This window comes from Perca flavescens, chromosome 21 (genome assembly GCF_004354835.1).
Source record: "Perca flavescens isolate YP-PL-M2 chromosome 21, PFLA_1.0, whole genome shotgun sequence".
Classification (NCBI taxonomy): Eukaryota; Metazoa; Chordata; class Actinopteri; order Perciformes; family Percidae; genus Perca; species Perca flavescens.
The window spans coordinates 24581651-24601333 of NC_041351.1; the positions used below are offsets into that span (position 1 = coordinate 24581651).

General features: G+C 40.7%; 1 protein-coding gene across 5 annotated transcripts; it reads right to left on the reverse strand.

Annotated features, from left to right (window-relative positions):
• Positions 1–1650: 1650 nt before the first annotated feature.
• si:dkey-94l16.4 (transcription factor 20) lies at positions 1651–18859 on the reverse strand. 5 transcript variants are annotated; one of them, XM_028567680.1, is made up of 7 exons: positions 18668–18859; positions 16465–17558; positions 14824–16434; positions 8775–8868; positions 7135–7187; positions 6893–6963; positions 1651–4176 (listed from the first exon to the last, which is right to left on the reverse strand). In XM_028567680.1, the coding sequence occupies exons 2-6, from the start codon at positions 17551–17553 to the stop codon at positions 6916–6918; spliced, it is 2895 nt and encodes a 964-aa protein (XP_028423481.1). In that variant the 5' UTR covers positions 17554–17558; positions 18668–18859; the 3' UTR covers positions 1651–4176; positions 6893–6915. The 5 variants fall into 5 exon arrangements, with proteins under 5 accessions (XP_028423481.1, XP_028423480.1, XP_028423477.1 ...); XM_028567679.1 differs by having other exon boundaries at positions 7135–7184; positions 14824–17558; XM_028567676.1 differs by having other exon boundaries at positions 14824–17558.
• Positions 18860–19683: the final 824 nt, after the last annotated feature.

Genomic DNA, 19683 nt, shown 5'->3' on the forward strand with positions numbered 1-19683 from the left:
ACCACTAAAAATAGGAAAATGAGGCTACAATTTGGACAAGCTCACCAAAATTGGACAGTTGAAGACTGGAAAAATGTTGCCTGGTCTGATGAGTCTCGATTTCTGTTGAGACATTCAGATGGTCAGAATTTGGCATAAACACAATAAGAACATGGATCCGTCATGCCTTGTTACCACTGGGCAGGCTGGTGGTGGTGGTGTAATGGTGTGGGGAATGTTTTATTGTAACACTTTAGGCCCCTTAGTACCAATTGGGCATCGCTTAAATGACACAGCCTACCTGAGCATTGTTCTGACCATGTCCATCCTTTTATGACCACCATGTACCCATCCTCTGATGGCTACTTCCAGCAGGATAATGCACCATGTCACAAAGCTTGAATCATTTCAAATTGGTTTCTTGAACATGACAATGAGTTCAGTGTACTAAAATGGCCCCCACAGTCACCAGATCTCGACCCAATAGAACATCTTTTGGATGTGGTGGAACGGGAGCTTCATGCCCTGGATGTGCATCCCACAAATCTCCATCAACTGCAAGATGCTATCCTATGAATATGGGCCAACATTTCTAAAGAATGCTTCCAGCACCTTGCTGAATCAATCCCACGAAGAATTAAGGCAGTTCTGAAGGCGAAAGGGGGTCAAAGACGGTATTAGTACGGTGTTCCTAATAATCCTTTAGGTGAGTGTTGTACCACCTCATTGGCTCTCGGCATGTGGCTGTTGCCACAGCCAGAAGACAAATTTAGTTTCAGAAGAAGCTGGAGGCAGCAAAAACAAACCACCACTGTCTAAACTATTTAAAAATGTTTTTTTTGGGTTTTGTTCAGGACAACCCCGTCTGTCGCTAGCACGATGGCCCAGTGATTAGTGACGATTTTCTCTGACCAATCAGTAGTCTGCAGGTTATTACGTCACCTTTTGGTATTGGCTCAGCTCGCTTGGAACCTGGACGGAGGTGGTACTAAAAAAATGGAAAACCAAAAAAGGAGACTCGAGGTAAGTCAAGCAGGTACCATGTAATGGAAAAACGCCATATCGTCTGCATAAAAAAAAAAAAAAAAAAAAAAAAGTATGCTCCCTACCTGTACCCCTTTAATACTTACATCAGCTCTGATTGCTACAGCCAGTGGTTCTAACACCATAGTGTAGAGCAATGGAGATAGAACACAACTCGTCACCATAGAGAGGCAGAAAATGTTGGACATCAGACCTTTGTGAGAACAGCTGCTCTCAGGTTGGAATAGAGTACCTTCATCCTGGGCAATTGTTGATAAAATAGCAACTCTACCTGAAAAAGAAAAATCCTAAATGTCATTTCATGCCCCCACTGTGTGGATCAGAACTTGATATCATGTTCACTTGAATTACTTTCTTGTAGAAATGTTATATGGGGTATATATGTGCCCTAGCCCTATTTAACCACTACCTACACATAGCCATTTATTGTTAATACAAACATATTAACTAGTGAGGCTTTAAATATAATTACAGTTTTGATAAGCTATTGAATTATTTTACAATTAATTGGTTCATATATTTTTATGTATTACCATACTACTCATACTATTTCCATTATGCCTTATCTCTTCACTTCATTCAATTAAAAAAACCAAAAACACAAATATTTTAGAGCAAACAACAACATTAAACAAAATATTTATTTTTGACAATTACATGACCTCTGATGCTCCAAGATGGTACAAAAAGTTGCCATAAAATAAAGACCATGAAACAAGTGACATGAGTTGGCCGTCCTAGTCCCATGTTAAACCTAAAAACACCACAGCACTGACATACACATGTAGGAGACGTTGGAATGTAGCGTGTACCAGGACAGATGGCTTTGCATCTGAGGAGAAAGCCACATCCTGCTACGTGTATCATTGCTCCAGTCAATGTGGGGTTTACACAACAAGCCCAATAAAACAAAGGAAAAATCACAAAATAAAATTCCAATCATTAAAATATTTGAGATTCAGCCCTGAGATTAACACACGGACAAAACATTTAAGAACAAATCATAGTCCAAAATTTTTATATGTTACAATGCAAATACCTGCCTGTAATCAAAAACAATTGTAGTGAAAATTTCACTGCAACCAAATGTAAAATACAGAAAACATAAGGATGGCACAAATTAAATAGACATGGTGTTCCAGGATAAGGAGATTTGGGTCTGTGTGTGTGTGTGTGTGTGTGTGTGTGTGTGTCCTGCTGCTGGTGAGGCACTTAGCAGACAAAGCCTTCCGCTGCCTCTGTGTGGATATCCTTTAACATGGAGCCATGACTTAATGTACCTCACACGCTGGTCTTAGACAGCACAACGCTGCCCCTAATGGCGCTATGCAAAAGTACATAGAGACGTACATACCAACACTAATCACATATAGACTTTTCTCTAAAACAAACAGGCAGGCTGAGAGGGCAAAGCCCTAACCTCAATTACTGATTCAACAAGTATTAAGGTTATTAAGTCCCAGAGACTGAGTGCGTACCTGCGTGGCAAAAGGGTTCATTACAATTGGCCTACCATACCCAATGCCTCTTGTATCAATAACAAAGTCTGCAGTAGAAAAGTGCATGCAAGCTGCCTTTAGTCATTAAAGATGTCCAATGAAAGGTAATGTACATCCACTGATTTGTCGTTGCACCAGAATCCAGTGAAGATAGGAAAAACCGTATATACCTCTTGAACGTCAGATAAGGCTTTTTCAGAAAGGTTCTGGTGGTGGAAAGTTACCATTCAGGCCCAAGTCAAGAAATTAAATTGCAGTAGACGATCAGGAATCTTTATACTAGCATCATATTGAAATAAGATTGATAAGAACCAAAGATGCTCAATGTCAGCATAGAAATCTGCAAACAAACATCCTTCTTGAACTTAAGGGACACAGGTGAAGCCGAGAGGTTCTTTTGTTCCAAAAAAAGTTACGTTGAGGTACCCTCAAAGCAATGCTAACATTGTGATGCAAAATTCCAAAAATATAACTGAACAGAAAAAAGCAGTTCTCAGAAAAATCCAAGTAAACAACAGATGACTTGCACTGAAATAAATCTTTACTTTTCCCTGTTAAAAAAAAAAAGAAAACGTCTGCTTATTTTCTTCTTATCCCCTTACAGTTCTCTCAACAGATCGTATTGAAATTGCATTAAGATACCAACTGATTTAAGGGCCATGAAGACAAACACAACACAGGCACATTTCTCCCAGCCTGGAGGTAGGAGGCCAAAGTGCTTTAAGCCAAATAAGATCACAAGGTCTCATCCTAATGGTCGGATGACCTGTGAACCTCAAAGAGTCGCATGAGTGAGTCTGAAGCAAATGATACGACAGGGGAAGTCAGTCAGCTCAGAAACGTAATACTGCAGCCGTAGCAGAAGACCAGATCTGTTCAGTGCCACTCCAAAGTGCTTCCTGCAAAAACCCCTCACATGGGGAGAATACATTCAAAAACACACGGTTAGTCTCCTTGATAACATTAACTGGGCCCAACATTTAGTGCAAGTGTTGTTTAAGTGTATTTGAGACTTGCCTAACGCACCTCTCTTTGTGAAGCGAAACGTAATCCTGTGTGCTATGATACAAAAAGGTGTATGGAATATGGAACCCTGTCGTGCTGACAGCGTCAATTCAGGTACCTTGTTTTGCGAGTGTCAAATCTCGACCGACCAGCCTCTCGTTGACTGGCTTGATACTTCATTAAATTGCTTTACCAATAACTTAAAAACACACAATCAAACCTCTTTGACAACTTCTAAAGAAGCCAATAAGAAAACTCCAGGAATAAATAAACCAAATATAATCAAATACTTACAAAATCTTTAAAAAAAAATTAAATATCTTTGATTGTTATTCATATTTGACACAAGGAACAAAAAAATTCCATATAAATAACTACAGAGTAATAACAAGAATGACAAATTCAGCATATTACTTATTGTGAAGTTGAGAGTAGGTTTCCCCAGTCTGCAGATGTTTATGGCAGTCTGTCTTAAGGGTGCCATCAGACTGGACTGAGGGAGGTTTCAGTGACAGGGGTTAACAGTGCAGAGGGTGAAGTTTAAGGTTTACGGGTGCTTGTTGTCAAGCAGAAGAACCCTGGTCCACAGTTGCCATGGTTACCAGCAGAAGGGGAAGGAGAGCCCCTGTAGGATGTTGCATGTAGATGTCTGGATGGATAAACAGAAAAACGTTATTTTAAAAGTGATGAATTAATCACATTTCTTCTTGTTCTGGAGAAAAGGCGCTGCCTCGACTGTAATGCGTGCTGATAAAAAAAAAAAGAAGATGAAAAGTAAAACACACTGTCACATAATTTGCAGAGCTGCAAAGATTAATTGAATAATCCATTAAGCCCAGTTCAGACCAAAGATTCGCAACGAGATGAAACCGTTTTAGAATGACGCAGGGAAAAGTTGCAGCTGTCTGAACCAGCCCATCTCAGCTGGACTCAACCCAGCTGATGGTTTTACTATGACTCAGCTGTTCAAGTCGCAGAGGCTTGTTTTAGAACGTAAGAGACGTCACCTGTTTCAACAGCCAATAGAGGAGTCAGCTGGTAAAGTCAACTATAAACTATAGAAATAAAATGATCTATAATCCATTTTATTTTTATGTTACAAACAGCTGGTTGAAATGGCAGAGTTTTAGATGGAGCCTCAATGACCGCCTGAAAGCACTGTAACATTTTATGGTCAAGTGACCTAGAGAGTGACTGAAGAGAGTGAGCGCACAGCAGCGTTACAACAAGTAACAGGTTATCACTAGAAATGCAACTGTAGCAAGCATCTCAATATCACTAACGTTATCCACATTCATATTTAGAAGAAACCAATTATATATCCAGCTACAAACAAGCCTTACAGTCGGAAGTTAGAACGGAAGTACAAAGAGGCGTTGTTATGGAGATGATGCACCGTCTCGTCGTCGCATTGGTGTGAACTGGCAGCTTTTAGAACGCTGCAGACTGGCTAGTTGCAAGATATTGCAAGTTTCAACTCATCTAGTCGCAAATCTTTGGCCTGAACTGGGCTTTAGATGCCAACTATTGAATTAAATTAATGGCCAACTACTTTGATAAATTCTCTGATGCCAGCTTCTTAAATGTGAATATGTTCTAGTTTCTTCTCTCCTCTGTGACAGTAAACTGAATATATATATATATATATATATATATATATATATATATATATATATATATATATATATATATATTTGAGTTGTGGACAAAACAAAACATTTGAGGACGTCATCTTCTGTGAATAATTTAAACCAGGTCCTGTGTTGTGTTGAATGTTATGTCTCGGTTATTATTTTTTTTATTGTTTCTGTGAGGTATTCAGTGTTGTTTTGCTATTATGATCGTTGTTTAATGTAATTATGCACTGCAATGTATAGATGCACAAGTTTTGGGCGGAGTCCAGGAAGAATAGCTGTGGCCCCAGCTAATGGAGAACCCAAGAAATCTAATCAAATGTTGGGCTTTGGGAATCACTGATCAACATTTCTTTTCACCATTTTCTGACATGTTTTAGACAAAACAACTAATCAAGAAAATAATTGTTAGTTGCAGCCTTAATAACTTATTTCTCTAAGACCAGCTGCAGTCACTAGCCTTGTGAGACCGTCCTGATCTGGCGAGCTCCAGTTTTCCACTCGCAGATCAGTCTGGCATCTTGAGGCAGAGAAAATTTGGAGCCGTTAGCCAAACGACCGGGCCAATCAGCGTTGGTTTTGAGGTGGGTTAGGTGGTGATAGACAGATGGTTTATCCAATCAGCTAACCAGTATTATCAGCCAGCGGTAGCCCTAATTCTGTTAGCCGTTCGCTAATGCTTTTTTTCTCTTGGATCCTTCTTTTGGAATATGGTCCGGGAACCTGAAATGGTGCCTTTTATTCCTAAATTCTCGTTACACAAATGGCAAATATCCTTTACCGACATGTTGCTTGCATGCTGAGCTAACGAGCTATGCTTTGCCTGCAGCAGCAGGGGCGGGCTTGTGGTTGTATTTTCATACGCTTCGTGGATCTGATTGGTTGATTTGGCCCGTCTATCACCAACATAGGTGATAGACAGATGGTTCATCCAATCAAATAACCAGTATTCCGCCCCTTCCCAAAAGTTCTCCAACGGAAAGTTCCCAGATGGATATGCCGAGCAAATGCGAAGCGATCCATCTGGCGGAGTCAGGTTAGCAGTCACAGCAAACAGAACAAGACAGAGGCTCCCCAAGGGAAGCTAATGTGGTCACATCAGACTTAAAACAAATTCAACTCAAATGCCTACTTTTTTTCAATTTCTTTCATTTCCTTTAGCTGATGCTTTTATCTAAAGCGACTGTAGGGGTACATTTCAATCCATGTACCCCTAAACACATGCACTCACAGCCATACCTTCTACCAAAACAAAAAATAGAGACACTCACACACAGAGGGAGAGTGACTTTATTCTCTGCTCAGGACACCATTACTCTACTAGAGTTATCATTACAAAGCAAATATTTGTTTGCTGCTGTATTAATGTTCTGAATGTCGAGTACAAAACCTTTAAACAAGATTTAAAGAGTTACATTTGAGAACGGAATTTGGTTTTTTTTTTTTTTACCTTGTTGGGCTATATATTCTAAATAGGGGAACTTGGTTTGGTTGATTGTTCAGTAAGTTGCAAAATAGTCTTAAAAACCAACAACATGAAAAAAAGATTAAGATTGTTAAGATTGATTAGACCCTGCCAGAAATAAAAATCATGTATTTTTGCCATTTCGCCCACCCTTACTTCAGTCTATTTTGACACCGCTTTGGAGACTGATGAGTCATTTTCTTAAATTTGACACTTTTTCCTCCAAAGCTGCAGAGGATATGAAAGCCGAGCAGGTATTTACTAACCTTAGGTGGTTTCTGCTAACTTGTCACCTGTCATCCCATCGGTTCCCTGGAGGGGCTTTGAATGTCTTGTTCTGGGGATGGATGATGAATCACAAAATATTTAGCTAACAATACAGTCACACATGATATATTTTAAACAGCAGACAGTTGGGTTTATAATAGCAGAAAACACCTAATTCTCTAGATTATCTGAACAACTTTTCACTAGTCAGAGACATTTAAGTGCAGTTATTTCTGCTCACCTTGTGCTTTTTACACTTCATGGAAAGGTTTTCTTCAATGAGTACACAGTCTGCTAGAACAAGAACAGAACAGGGGTTAAAGATGCCACACTGATTCCTCCAAAAGGTGGAGGTGGAGGTTTAGGCTTAGTGGAAGTACAGTAATAACAGCCAACTGCACATCACAAAAGAGCTATTTACAGACCAATACACTCAACAACACTCACACAAAGCACCAGTCGTGGGTGTATTCAACCTAATACTTTAACAGATACAATGGTTTTTTTTCAGATTCAGACACTTTGTTATTCCCAATGGGCAGCTTCCCAGTCCATACAGTCAGGTCCAACAAACACTCACCAAACAACAGTTAAACATGTAAAAGACGCCGGATGAAACATATAAAAAAAAAAAAAAAAAAAAAAAAAAAAAAAAAAAAAGGTATGGCATGAAATAAAAGCAATACATAAGAGACAATAAAGGCAGTAATGAAGCAATATAAAAACAAGTCCTATAATCTCTGTGCTAGCCATTTAGGATGAGCATTGTTTGTGTTGAGCAGCCTAATGGCAGAAAGCATATTCCTTCTGCTACTCCAATGTTAACTAGGGTTTTGACTTTTGCCCACAAATCATATTCGAAGTTCATTTGTTTATTAATATTCAAATATTTATTAATAATATTTTGACCATTAAATGCCTTCAGTAAGACCTGTATTGGTATCAAACTTCAGTTTTTTTTTTTTTTAAAAGTCAGACCCTGGATTAAACACAAACACTATGCTTTCGACAGGACGTTCGGAGCTTTCACCATAGCTTAAGTAAGTGATCTGATGTTTATACTTGTGTGCTGGTGTGTGCATTGAGCTGGCGTGTGTGTGGGCAGTGTCGCAAACTTAGCGACTTTCTTTCACAAAAGCAACTAGCGACAAATCTGGCGACTTTCTGTATAAAAAAATAAAATAAAAATAGTATTGTCCAGCAAGCACGCAGGGTATTTCTCTCCTGTGGCCGCCAAAACAGTCTCTCTTGTGTTCTGGGACTGAGGAGCAGCCCCGCCCTTCCCTCTTTGCAGCAGCACTGAGCACAGGCAGGTAGAAAGGGGAGAAGGGACAGGGTGCTGGGCCGGTGTAGGTAGGAGAGACAGCGGCACACGACGGGAGAAAGACGCCGCTGAGCTGGCCTGGCCCTGGGCAAGCCAGACTTCTTTGAGAATTAGGGGGGAATGCAACGCTACCAAGCCACGGCTGAGGGACGTGCGTCGCCGAGACGTGTAGTTGCATTTCGAAATGTGTGAAAAAGCCTCGGAATCTGAATCGAAAACGTTTACAAGCAAAACACATTTACAAAAAATAATAACAGGTTTGAATATTAAGAGCTGCCTAATATTCGTTCGAATATCAATATCGGAATGATATTCGAATAACGAAGTTCGGAGTCAAAGCCCTAATGTTAACATATAATCTAAACCTGGAAAAATAAAAACCAGAACGAACTGCAGGGCTAGATACCACTTGAGGTAAATTGAGTGAACCCTTTAAGATTATAGAAAAAGTTAAAAATAGCTATGCACCCCTGTACCTGTAAACATGCACATGGATAAGTAACTGTACTTTGTTCCCATGTGATGTGTGGAGATGGAGGGCAGAGATCAGCACTTACCTGACTCCAGAGCACACCTGTAGTGGTACTTGTTGGGACAGCCTTTGAAGAAGCAGCCCAGTGTAGCACCTGGGTCACTGCACGCTGAACACATCTAAACACACAGCAGATTAAAGGTCGGATGAAGACATTATGTACGTGTCTGCTAACGGCGTGCTTGGAAAAGATATATATATAAAAAAAATGTAAAAAAAAATCAGATATACCTTACAAACATAACAAAGAAAGGGGGAACTATCTCTCCCCCGGACATTTGTTTAGGCTGTAAAAGCTCAAATCTGGTGGCCTCTGGCACATTCTAATGCCACTATTCCATCATATACACGGATAGTAATTATTGTATATTTAAAATGAGTATGCCTACATGATTGTAAACATATAGTGAATCACTGTATAGGAGAATTAGGCTTCTTGTGCTTTTTAGCCCACACGGTCTGCAAATAGCTATTATTTAAAACCACGCCTATTCCTGATTTCCACTACACTCTAGCTTCCATTTGGGTGGCATCTTCGCTCTACCTTTTCTTCTCTATTGATATACTCCACACCTATAGGCAGTAAGCAAGTCTGATTAATAAAGGACATTCACTGTGTTACACACAAAGCAGGGGGAACTTATTGAATGACAGGATAACCAAAAATGTAAACCATGAATAAAATGTATGATGTGGAATGTAGAAAAAAAACATATGATCATATAGATTACTGCAGGAAGTTCCATTAGGCTCATCATATTTTATTTTGTATATACATGATTTGGGGCATCTGACAGTTTGCGTAATTGGTTAATGGCAAGAAAATACAAAGCATTTTAAACAAAATTACAGTGCATACATTTTCTTCATATTACATAGGCCTGTTACTTCAACAACATTGCCTGTTTAAGTGCGTTTGCAATGTGTCTTAGAGATGGCTCTGCTGTAAAAAGTGCAATGTAAATAAAAATAATTTTTTCATTTATTTATTAAGCCCATAAACGTCTGTGATCCAGATTTGTAATAGTTTTTTTTTCCCTCTGTCACACGTGTGTCGCATGCTGGAAGAGCTGAGTGTACAAATAAATAAGAATTCAATACTTTACATCTATGTTATTTTGTCTTAGTTAGGAAAGTAATGTTTAGTTAGGAACAGTGTTGCTCATCTTACTTTAAAAAAGTAATTAGTAACAGTTACAAATTACTTCTCCCAAGAAGTTATTGAGTTAGTAACTCCGTTACCACATTGTAAAAGTAATTAGTTACTCAGCAAAGTGACGTTATTTTTTATATAACGCTATTACGTTCTATAACATCTTTAACGTCAAAGATGTTTATATAATAACTGATTGAAGATGTGTTCAGCTCGGCCTTGGTCACCTGTCGCTGACCCTAAAAATTGATGCTTGTTTTAAGAGAGTGGCTCCGTCTCCTTCGCTGGAGCTGACACTAGCTGCATTTGGGCTTGGGGTTGGGTTAGCAGCAGCAACAAGTGTTGTGTTGATGTGAGGTGCTTCATAAGATTCCAGTTGCCTGAGGCAGACATGGATAAAGTCTTTTTTCCTGGGCATAGCGTGCATGTTACATAAACATTCTTGCCTTTAATTTCAATGAGCGAGAAGTGGTGCCGGTACTTCCAGTTCGATAAAGCTACCTTTGAATTTCCCTGGCTCGTCGCTGTCTTGTGTTTGATGGTAGTCAGAGCGTGCAGTCATATGCAACGGTGTCATCATCCCCACCCCTGCTCTCTCCAGGCAGCTGATGCGCAGCCAAAGCCTGACACCTCGCGCTTCATTCAACCAAATTGTAGTACCGCGCCACTTTACATTCTCAGTAACGATAACGGCGTTGCAACGATGGGAAAAGTAATTAATTAGATTACTCCGTTACTGAAAAAAAATAACGCCGTTATACTTAAATGCCATTACTCCCAACACTGGTTAGGAAAGTCTGGTGCCTTTAGTCTCTTCCACATGGTGGAAGGAAGGTATAAGGTGGAAGGTATACGGTGTATTATTAATTTAACAACGGTATTGGATCGGTATTGGGCATCAACAGATACACAAAGCCCAGGTATCAGGACTGAAAAAGTCGGATCGGTGCAGCTCTACTGTCTGTGCAATCAATGCAGTTCTTAGTGTGTTTTCTCATCAATTGTTTAACTAATATTTGTTAAACCCTGAAGACCACACTCTACTCAGCAGGACACAACCTCTCAGCTGAGTACACACACACACACACACACACACACACACACACACACACACACACACACACACACACACACACACACACACACACACACACACACACACACACACACACACACACACACACACACACACACACAGGCCTGTTGCTCCATTATCATGCTTACATTATTTTGAAGCAGAGGCTATTGTCGTAAAATGTAAAACTCCAAATAAATATAATGAAGTAGGCGGCTGGACTTATGAGTAACCGGCTGTTTGGACAGCAGCCAGCGCTTATGGAAAACTCCGTCAGGGTTATCACTCTCGCAGAGCACTACACCAAGAAAGCTCCATTAAAATCTTTCTGCGAATTTTTAAATCTAAATGCTGTATTTACCAGCAAGGCACTTCTATGGCCTTGAAGTCAGATAATTAAACTACTAATTAAACTAAATACATTTTTAAGAATAAAAGGACCACTAAACACATACAAATCACTAATATGGCTGCAACTGACAATTATTTTCATTGTCGAATGTCTATTTATCTATTATTTTCTTGATTAATCAATTAGTTGTTTGGTCTATTAAATGTCAAAAATCAGTGTTTCCCAAAGCCCAAGATGGCGTCCTCAAATTACTTGTTTTGTTCACAACTCAAACAACAAAGATATTCAGTTTACTGTCATAGAGGAGTGAAGAAACTAGAACATTTAAGAAGCTGGAATCAGGGAATTACTCAAACCCAATAAGCGATTATCAAAATAGTCGATCAATTTAATCGATTAATTTACCTAATTGATGAATCTTTGCAGCTCTAAACATTAACAATGGCTGTTCTATTCAAATGTCCTAGTAACTACTGACAGTGAACCAATACACCTCACAAATTATAATATTATTATAATATAAAGATTAATCAGTCAATGCCTGCTGGCCAATTCTTTAAAAATGTCTTCCGAGACATCTGCAGACAGCCTTGTCAGCGTGGCTGAGCATCACGGTAGCAAGCTATCAAGCAGCTAAACTAGCTTAATAATTAGATGGGCATCCTCAGTCCTACTAAAACATTTATCAGATTTGTCATTTGGGATGGTTGCGGGACATTAAGCAAGTGTAATTGTGTAGCCTTTTAGGGGCCGTCCACACACAAACCAACGGTTTCACAGAATATAATAACACAATAATAGAATAGCATAGACTATTCAAAAATTTGACACAACGCTAATACAAATTTGATCTAAAAAAATTTGACGCAACGTATTATTGCTGAATTTAAACAATGCATTACAACACTAGTACTCAACAGCTGCCGCCACTGGCAGCATGGACACGGAGGTTAAGAACTTTTTAGGATACAAAGCCAACAGACTGGTGGAAAGTCAACAGGGGGAGATTCCCCAGACTGGCAAAGCTGGCACACCAGTACCTCTGCATACCAGCAACATCAGTACCATCTGAGCGGGTGTTTACAGCCGCTGGTCTGATAGTCGCCAGGCTCCGCTCTCGTCCGACACCTGACGACGACGACGACATGCTAATTTTCCACAACAATAACAAGTAGACAGAAACCAGGACCCTGTAAGTCTGAGATATTAAGCATTATTCTATTGTTGCAGCATTACATTTAGTTGTTGTTAAGCATCTTTCTTATAAGACAATATGTTAGTGGAGATTATTTTTATGAACGTACTCCGCATGCCATAATATATCAATGTGTTAATATGTCCAGGCCTTTACGTATTTATATAGGCCTACATAGGCCAAGCAATCCTGTCAGAGAATATGAAACATGTTGCTGTGGAAATAAAGCTTTGATTGAGGGGGGGAATCAAAGCTTTGGTATACAAGCAAACTATTACGTTATGTTTTAATTACGATTAATGGATCCATTTATGGTTAGTGTTACCAATGAATTTGCAACCCCAATATACACACATTCAAACCCCCAAAGTTCCATATTTAGGAACCGAACAATCTCCATTAGACATTCGCTGAGGAAGACTGAAATGCAGTTGAAAGCTAAGTAAGACACTGATATAAGAGTTTCCAAAGGGAATAATGAACATTTACCCTCAAAAAAATAAAAATTTGATCTGAAAATGTTTGCAGAGCTGCAGAATTGATGCAACAGGCCGAGCGCTGAGTGAGATTTTTCTGTCCGCTCGGAAAAGCTTTTAAAGAGCAGCTCTCTTTTGAAATGTCCCATTTACATTTATTGAATTTTAAGCCAAAACCCGTTTACCTTGATCATAGAGCCACCTAAGGGCCGATCTTCACCCAATTTGGAACAGAGCTTTAGAGTGGCATGTCAAACATGAATCTCAAGTTTTGCATTGATAGCAGTAACTGTGGCAGAGAAATTGCAATTGCAAATTTACATTCATTGAGTTATTGGCCAAAACGTGTTAATTATAGCTCCCCCTAATAGCCGATCTTCGCCAAATTTGGTACATTGCCACGGGGTGGCATGTCCAACAACCATAAGTTTAGCCTTGATAGCATTTACTTTGGCCGAGATATGCTAAAGTTTGTTTGGTAGCTAGCAACAAAATTTAGTTTGTTCGTAATTTGCGAATATTTTAACGTAGCAAAATTATTTTGATACATTTTGGTCTATCTGGAAATGCTATGTGCCAAGTTTTGTGCAAATCGGTCGCACGGCCTAGGAGGAGTTCGAAAAAGTTGGTTTTGAACATTTCACGATTTGGGGAGGAAAATACATTGCGAAAATGTGGCCTATGTCATGTGATTCAACTTGATTCAAGGAACGCGTAGATGTAAGGTTTTGGAATGTGCAATGTGTGAGTTATAGGCCAAAACGCCGTTGATTATAGCGCCAACTAAAGGTCCACCTGTGTAATTTTTGGTATGTGAGGTCTTTAATGCATTCTACATCTACCTTGTAAATTTGAAGTCACTCACTGTAGTGAAACAGGTGAATCCAAACATGGGTCCAATAGGCCACGCCCACTTTTCCCAATCAATACACCATGTAGGCATGGCCTCAGAAGTGTCCCTAGATGGTACTCTCCAAATTTCGTAACATTGGATGAGCCATTCATGAGATGAAAACTTTTCACATTTGTAGCGAGAATCTCAAGTTTTGCATTGAAAGCATTTAATTTGGCCAAGATATGTCATGTTTGTGTTTTCGTAGCTAGCTACACAAATTTGTTAGCACGTAATTTGCGCATTTTTTAAACCACTTAAAATGCTTTTGATAACTTTTTGTCAGGTCAGTCTGAAGATGTTATGTGCCAAGTTTCGTGCAAATTGGTCACATGGCCTAGGAGGAGTTCCAAAAAGTAGGTTTACGATAAATCACGATTTTACTGCGATTAAAGTCTAGGCAGAAATGGGCGTGGCCTATATCAGGAGATTCAGCTGAATTCAGGGAACTCGTGGATACAAGGTTTTCAAATGTGCGATATACGGTATGGGAACAATAGGACTAAACGCATTGTTTCTGCTATAGCGCCATCTCTTGGCAAAAGTGTGTCATTGTTTGTGTCCGAGGGTTCCACCCCCCCTAGCATTTACAGTTTAGGCTGCAGCAACACTTTTAGCTACGGAAAAATAAGAACAAGAAGAAGAATCTTTGTGATTACAATAGGGTTCCCAGCTACGCTGGTACTGGGAACCAGTTCTCAGCCTCCTCAGGCTTGGACTACTAATTATGCATGCTACTCATGCTTTGATTTGATAACCCATATGAAATCAATAAGTATCCTAGAGGCCTAGAAAACAAGTAAGTAAACAGTCAGACATTATCGCTCTTAATGTTTTGTTAATTTCCAGCTCCATCATATCATATCCACCACATCTCTGTGTGGAATTGAGTAACAATACATTCACATTACTGGCTTAAAATGCAGTTTACCGTTTCCTGGGCCACCTTGACAGCCTCCTCCAGTCCGTAGACTTTGCCCTTCACAAGGAACACGCCTGCGGACCAGATGCCGCAGTCTTCATGGAGCCAGTATTCACAGGGATCCAGAGGCAGTACAGGGGGGCTGTACCAGTCCTCCACATCAAGAGAGCCAGCATCTGACCGAGCCCACTTAGCTGCAGGGCTGCCAGTATTGTCAGATGTCCACCGGTGGCTCTCCAGGAGGCCCTTCTGCTTCAGGTGAGCTCCTGGCTTGAGGGGCCTTGGTGTGGGTGGATTGGCACTCTTCCTCCCCCTGCCTCGGATGCTGCAGGACGAGGAAGAGTCTGAATTGCTGTAGTCGTCCTCGTCCTCTTTGAGGCACAACATGCTGGCTGGTCTTTTGGCGCTTGGCTGGTAACCTTCTGGGTAATAGGGGCCGTGGAGGTCCCCCAAGTCCATGGCGTTGGCCGCCTGCCCACACAGGCAGCAGACGAGAGCGCGCAGGTGCTGGCAGTTCGTGGATGCTCTGCCCAGCTGCAGACAGGAAGTGCTGGGTACAACTGCAGAATTGAAGCCACAGGGGTGAGCCTGCTGATGTTGGCCCTTCTTCTGTTGTGTGCTTACCTCCTCGGGGTAGTTTATTACAGTACACAGTGATGACGATAACTGCTGATGCTTTACACGGATGAATGGAGAGAAACTGTCTAACCGAAAGTCCCTTTTCTCCTCCTTGTAGTTGACATACTTCAACTTGATCTCCGGCTCCTTGGGGGAGAACATGGAGGGAGACTGGCTCCATTTGGGTTTCTTTTGCCTCCTCTTGAGAGTGCCAGCCCCCTTCGTCTTGGCAGTGGGAGAGGTTTTGCTACCTTTAGCCTTGCCTTTGCCTTGGCTTTTCTTTGGAGATTTTGATAATGGTGGTGGTGGGGAAATTCTTGCCATATGAATGTCCATTAAGGGGTCAGGGTGAGAAAGATGCTCTGGCTCCTTTGGGTTTTTGTGCACATACTGAAGACTTGACTGTGATGATGGTTTTCTCTTTGAATTCACAGGGCTAACCTGTGGTGAGTGTGCAGCATATGAAACATCCAGTAGCTCCTTCTTTGACTTCTTGTGCACAGCAAACTGAGGGCTTTTTGGAGGTGTGCTGCCATTAGACTTCTTAGAATTATTGATTTCAGAATCAGAGGTAGAGTCTTTGCAACGGTCAGTTTTAATGTTATTAGTTGTATCCCTTTTCATTGAAGTTACTGCTTTTTGTTTCATTGTTTTCACTGAGAAAAGCACTTTTGCTCTGCTTTTCCTTTTTCCTACTGACAGGGTGTCATTCCTCTTAGGACTGGCTAAATTAGAATCCCTAGCTGTTGACTGGGAAGCATTTGCTTTCTTATTGGTGCGTATACATCCTGACACTTTATACCTGCTTGAATTTATGTTCATAACTATAGCCTCTAACCGCGTTCCTCTGCCGGACCGCACCGGCAGCTTCTTTTCTTTTAAAGTTCTCTGTAGTGCCTTTGCATTCCCGTTCATGTGAGGAATGACAGTCTTGGGTTTGTTTCCTGAAACATCTGACACACACACATCATCTGTCAAGTCAATCAAAGGCTCCAACACTGCCTTACGTCTATGGACAGGCTCCAACACTGCCCTCCGTCTATAGACAGGCTGCTTATTTTCAGCACTTGAATCTAACCTTGTTGTACTATCGCTGATGCCAGAGCCTGGCTTAATGGCCCCCTTTGTCCTCAAGCCATCCCACGCAACCTCATCATCAGTTGTCTCTAGATAAGAGTTGTCGCCACTAGGTGAGCTGGAGGCCTGAGGCAGGATTAACACATCCTCTACATTGTCCAGTGAGGTAGCGGAGGGGGAGACAGGGTCCTCCAAAGGACTGATGTACTCCCTGCTTAGTGAACACAGGTCTTTAGTAGCACCCACTCTGTCCGGGACGACCGCTGGGTCCTGTTTTTTAGACAGGAGAAACAGCACATCAGAGCTGTCCCTCTTCACATCCTCCCCTGTGGCAGGGGTGAGTGTCTCCGGTGAGGCTTCAGCACATATTCCTGAACTCGAAAAGCTATCATCCTGTCCATTCTCCAAACCACCATTCTTTTCCCAAAAAAGGCTGTTTTCGTCTTTGCCTTTTACACACTTATCCACGTCCACGTCGCTGGAAATGACGCCACCATTTAGCTCTTGAGGCTCCTTCGTTAAACAGTTGTTCTCTGGTCCCACCTGAGCCTGAGACATTGAATGAAAAAGTTCTCTCTGAGTGGCGAGTTCCAGGGGCCCTCCAACCAAGTAATGCTGGTTCAGTGCACAGCCAGTATCCCCAAGTCCTTTATCTGAGTCACAAGGAGAGTGGGCGGACAACTTGCTTATAGGTGGCACACCATATAGAGGTGAATGCCGAGACAGGGAGTCGTGAGGGGAGAAGACGTGAGACCTGCTCACGTAGGAGAGGGTGACTGTAGTGTGGGAGAAGGCATTGTCTGGTTGATCCCTTGATTGGAGAGTGGTGTCCGAGGTGCTGGTGTCTGAGAAGGGTAATCCGGGGTTGCTGGTCCCCGTGTTTGGGTACCAACCGGGGCTCCTGACCATCTGCATTGCATCGAGGGACGTGCTGTTGAGGACACATTCCTCGCCTTTCCTGGTCAGGTCAATCACAGTGGGGATGCTGGAGGTGGAGAGGTCCTGAGGCTGTAGATCATCTAAGCCCCCAGGTGGCTGCTCCATAACAACTGCAATGGATTAAGAGGAGAAAAGGAAGTGTTGCAGTTTATATGAATGAGTTATATCAAGGAGGAATAGCATATATTTAATTATCATTACTCTACTACACCTTGGTCAACAACTCTTTTTTTTTTTTTATCTAACCAGCACAATTGCTCTTTTCCAGGAACTCGAGGTCCTAGTTTAATTACTTTTGACCACAAAGCTAAGTTACCATGAGTTAGACTTTGTTTGTGTGTTATTTTAGCCCCGAATTTTCCCTTACAGCTAAAGTCATTACGTTGACATTAGCTAGGAAACTGGCGTGTACTTAAATTTCAATAACGTTGGAGAACATAGGATAATTGACAATTTACGTTTTGACCCTTCTCCAATTTACATTAATATTGTTGAATGTTCGCGTTGTTAGGTTCAGTGAATAATGTCTTTCCAGACAACTGGCTGACTTTTTACCATCAACGATGACAGGTCAGGGTTGCTAACATATTTTAGCTTTGCTTAGCCACAGCTAACGTTAGCTAGCTAGGCCCGGCTTAGCTCCGGCAACGTTGCTGTACGCCGAACTACATTAAATATCTAGCAGCTTAAAGTGATTTTCGTTATAGACAGAAAGTCATAGGGACAGAACGTGACTTGAAAGCTTTTACTGATCGATAGCAATCACTCTTCATTTCGGCGAGGTCTACTCCCCCAAGAAGCTCATTATTATGATAACATGCCAACTTTTACAGCTTAGTGGTCCACATTGTCGTCCACTAACGTTAACTTACATTACGACTCTTAGTAACTTTCTTGCAAGAACAACGGCCAAACCTATTTTAAAATGTAAAACCTTGTTTCAAAGGGTGTTATTTTCTGTAGGCATACTACATGCCTACCGAATTGAAGAGTAGATCTTAGCGGTTAAAAGAAGTATGATTTGCTTTCTACTACATTACAAAATTCAACGATTAACCATGTGTTATTAAATTGCGGATGACTTTTCGTCGAGTTTGGCAACACGTCCTCTCCATTTACGAGAACGGTACGCATCGGGGCAAGGCCCGGCTGGTTGAAACAAAGACAGAGCGGAGGGTAACGTTCACGTTAATGCGCTGCGCTGCTGATCCAAACTTACCTGGACGGGAGTGATCGTTTTAAAAGGTCCAGTTACGAATTCGTCCCACCCTGCATCTCTTTCAACAACCCAACTAATGTCACTCTAACAAATCGTATTAGACATAAAGCCCAAATTAAATAAAAATCTACACACTTTCCAGGAACACACTATGATAGCAGCGGTGTCAAGTTGTTTAATGTATTATCTCAAACTTCCGGATGCCCCTTTCATAATAAATGTGATGCGTTTATTCTTTTTCTTTTACATGAAATAATAAGCATAACAAGTACAATTAAACAACATATCAAAAGGGTGGAAATTACAAAATGCATAATTCCTCTGAATGTTAGCAGTTGGGCACACTATTGTTCAGGTCAGTCAGAATAATTTCCCCTTGACCCAGCTATTGCATGTAGTGTCAAAGCTTCAGAAAATTTAAACCAGTGACTTTCTTTTGATATACTGGTAAGTGGTGATTATTGAAATAAATATGTCATTAACAAAGACGCGAGTGGAATTTGGGATTTTTTATATTCACAAAGGTTAATGAGATTGTCCAGCAATTTAATATTTCCATTAAATTGGGGGCAATTACGAGAGCCATTTTAGAAAAAAGAATGATCAAAGTCAAAGCGGCAGAGGCTGAAATATCCTGACTTTTTTTCTGACAAGCTCCAAAAATTGTAGATGTGCTTTCAGCCATATATGTTCCTCATAAGCTGGAGTATGCTCAGTTGTCATGTTGTTTAGAACTCATTTTGTAATGCAGAGCACAACCATAGCTAATAACTGTAATTTCATATAAATTGTAAATACTAATAGTTGTGTACAATAAAATCATTCATTTTCATCATGTTCATTTATTTGACATATTCTCTGCGGTCTACATTGTTGTTGTTGCCAGAAACATTAGTGCATTAATAAATCATTAAATTGGGAGTGCTGTCCTACTCATTATTTTTGAAATAGTCCTAATATATGTACTGTATAGCAATTGAACTGAAAAACTATTGGTCATGTTTTTAATTGCATCG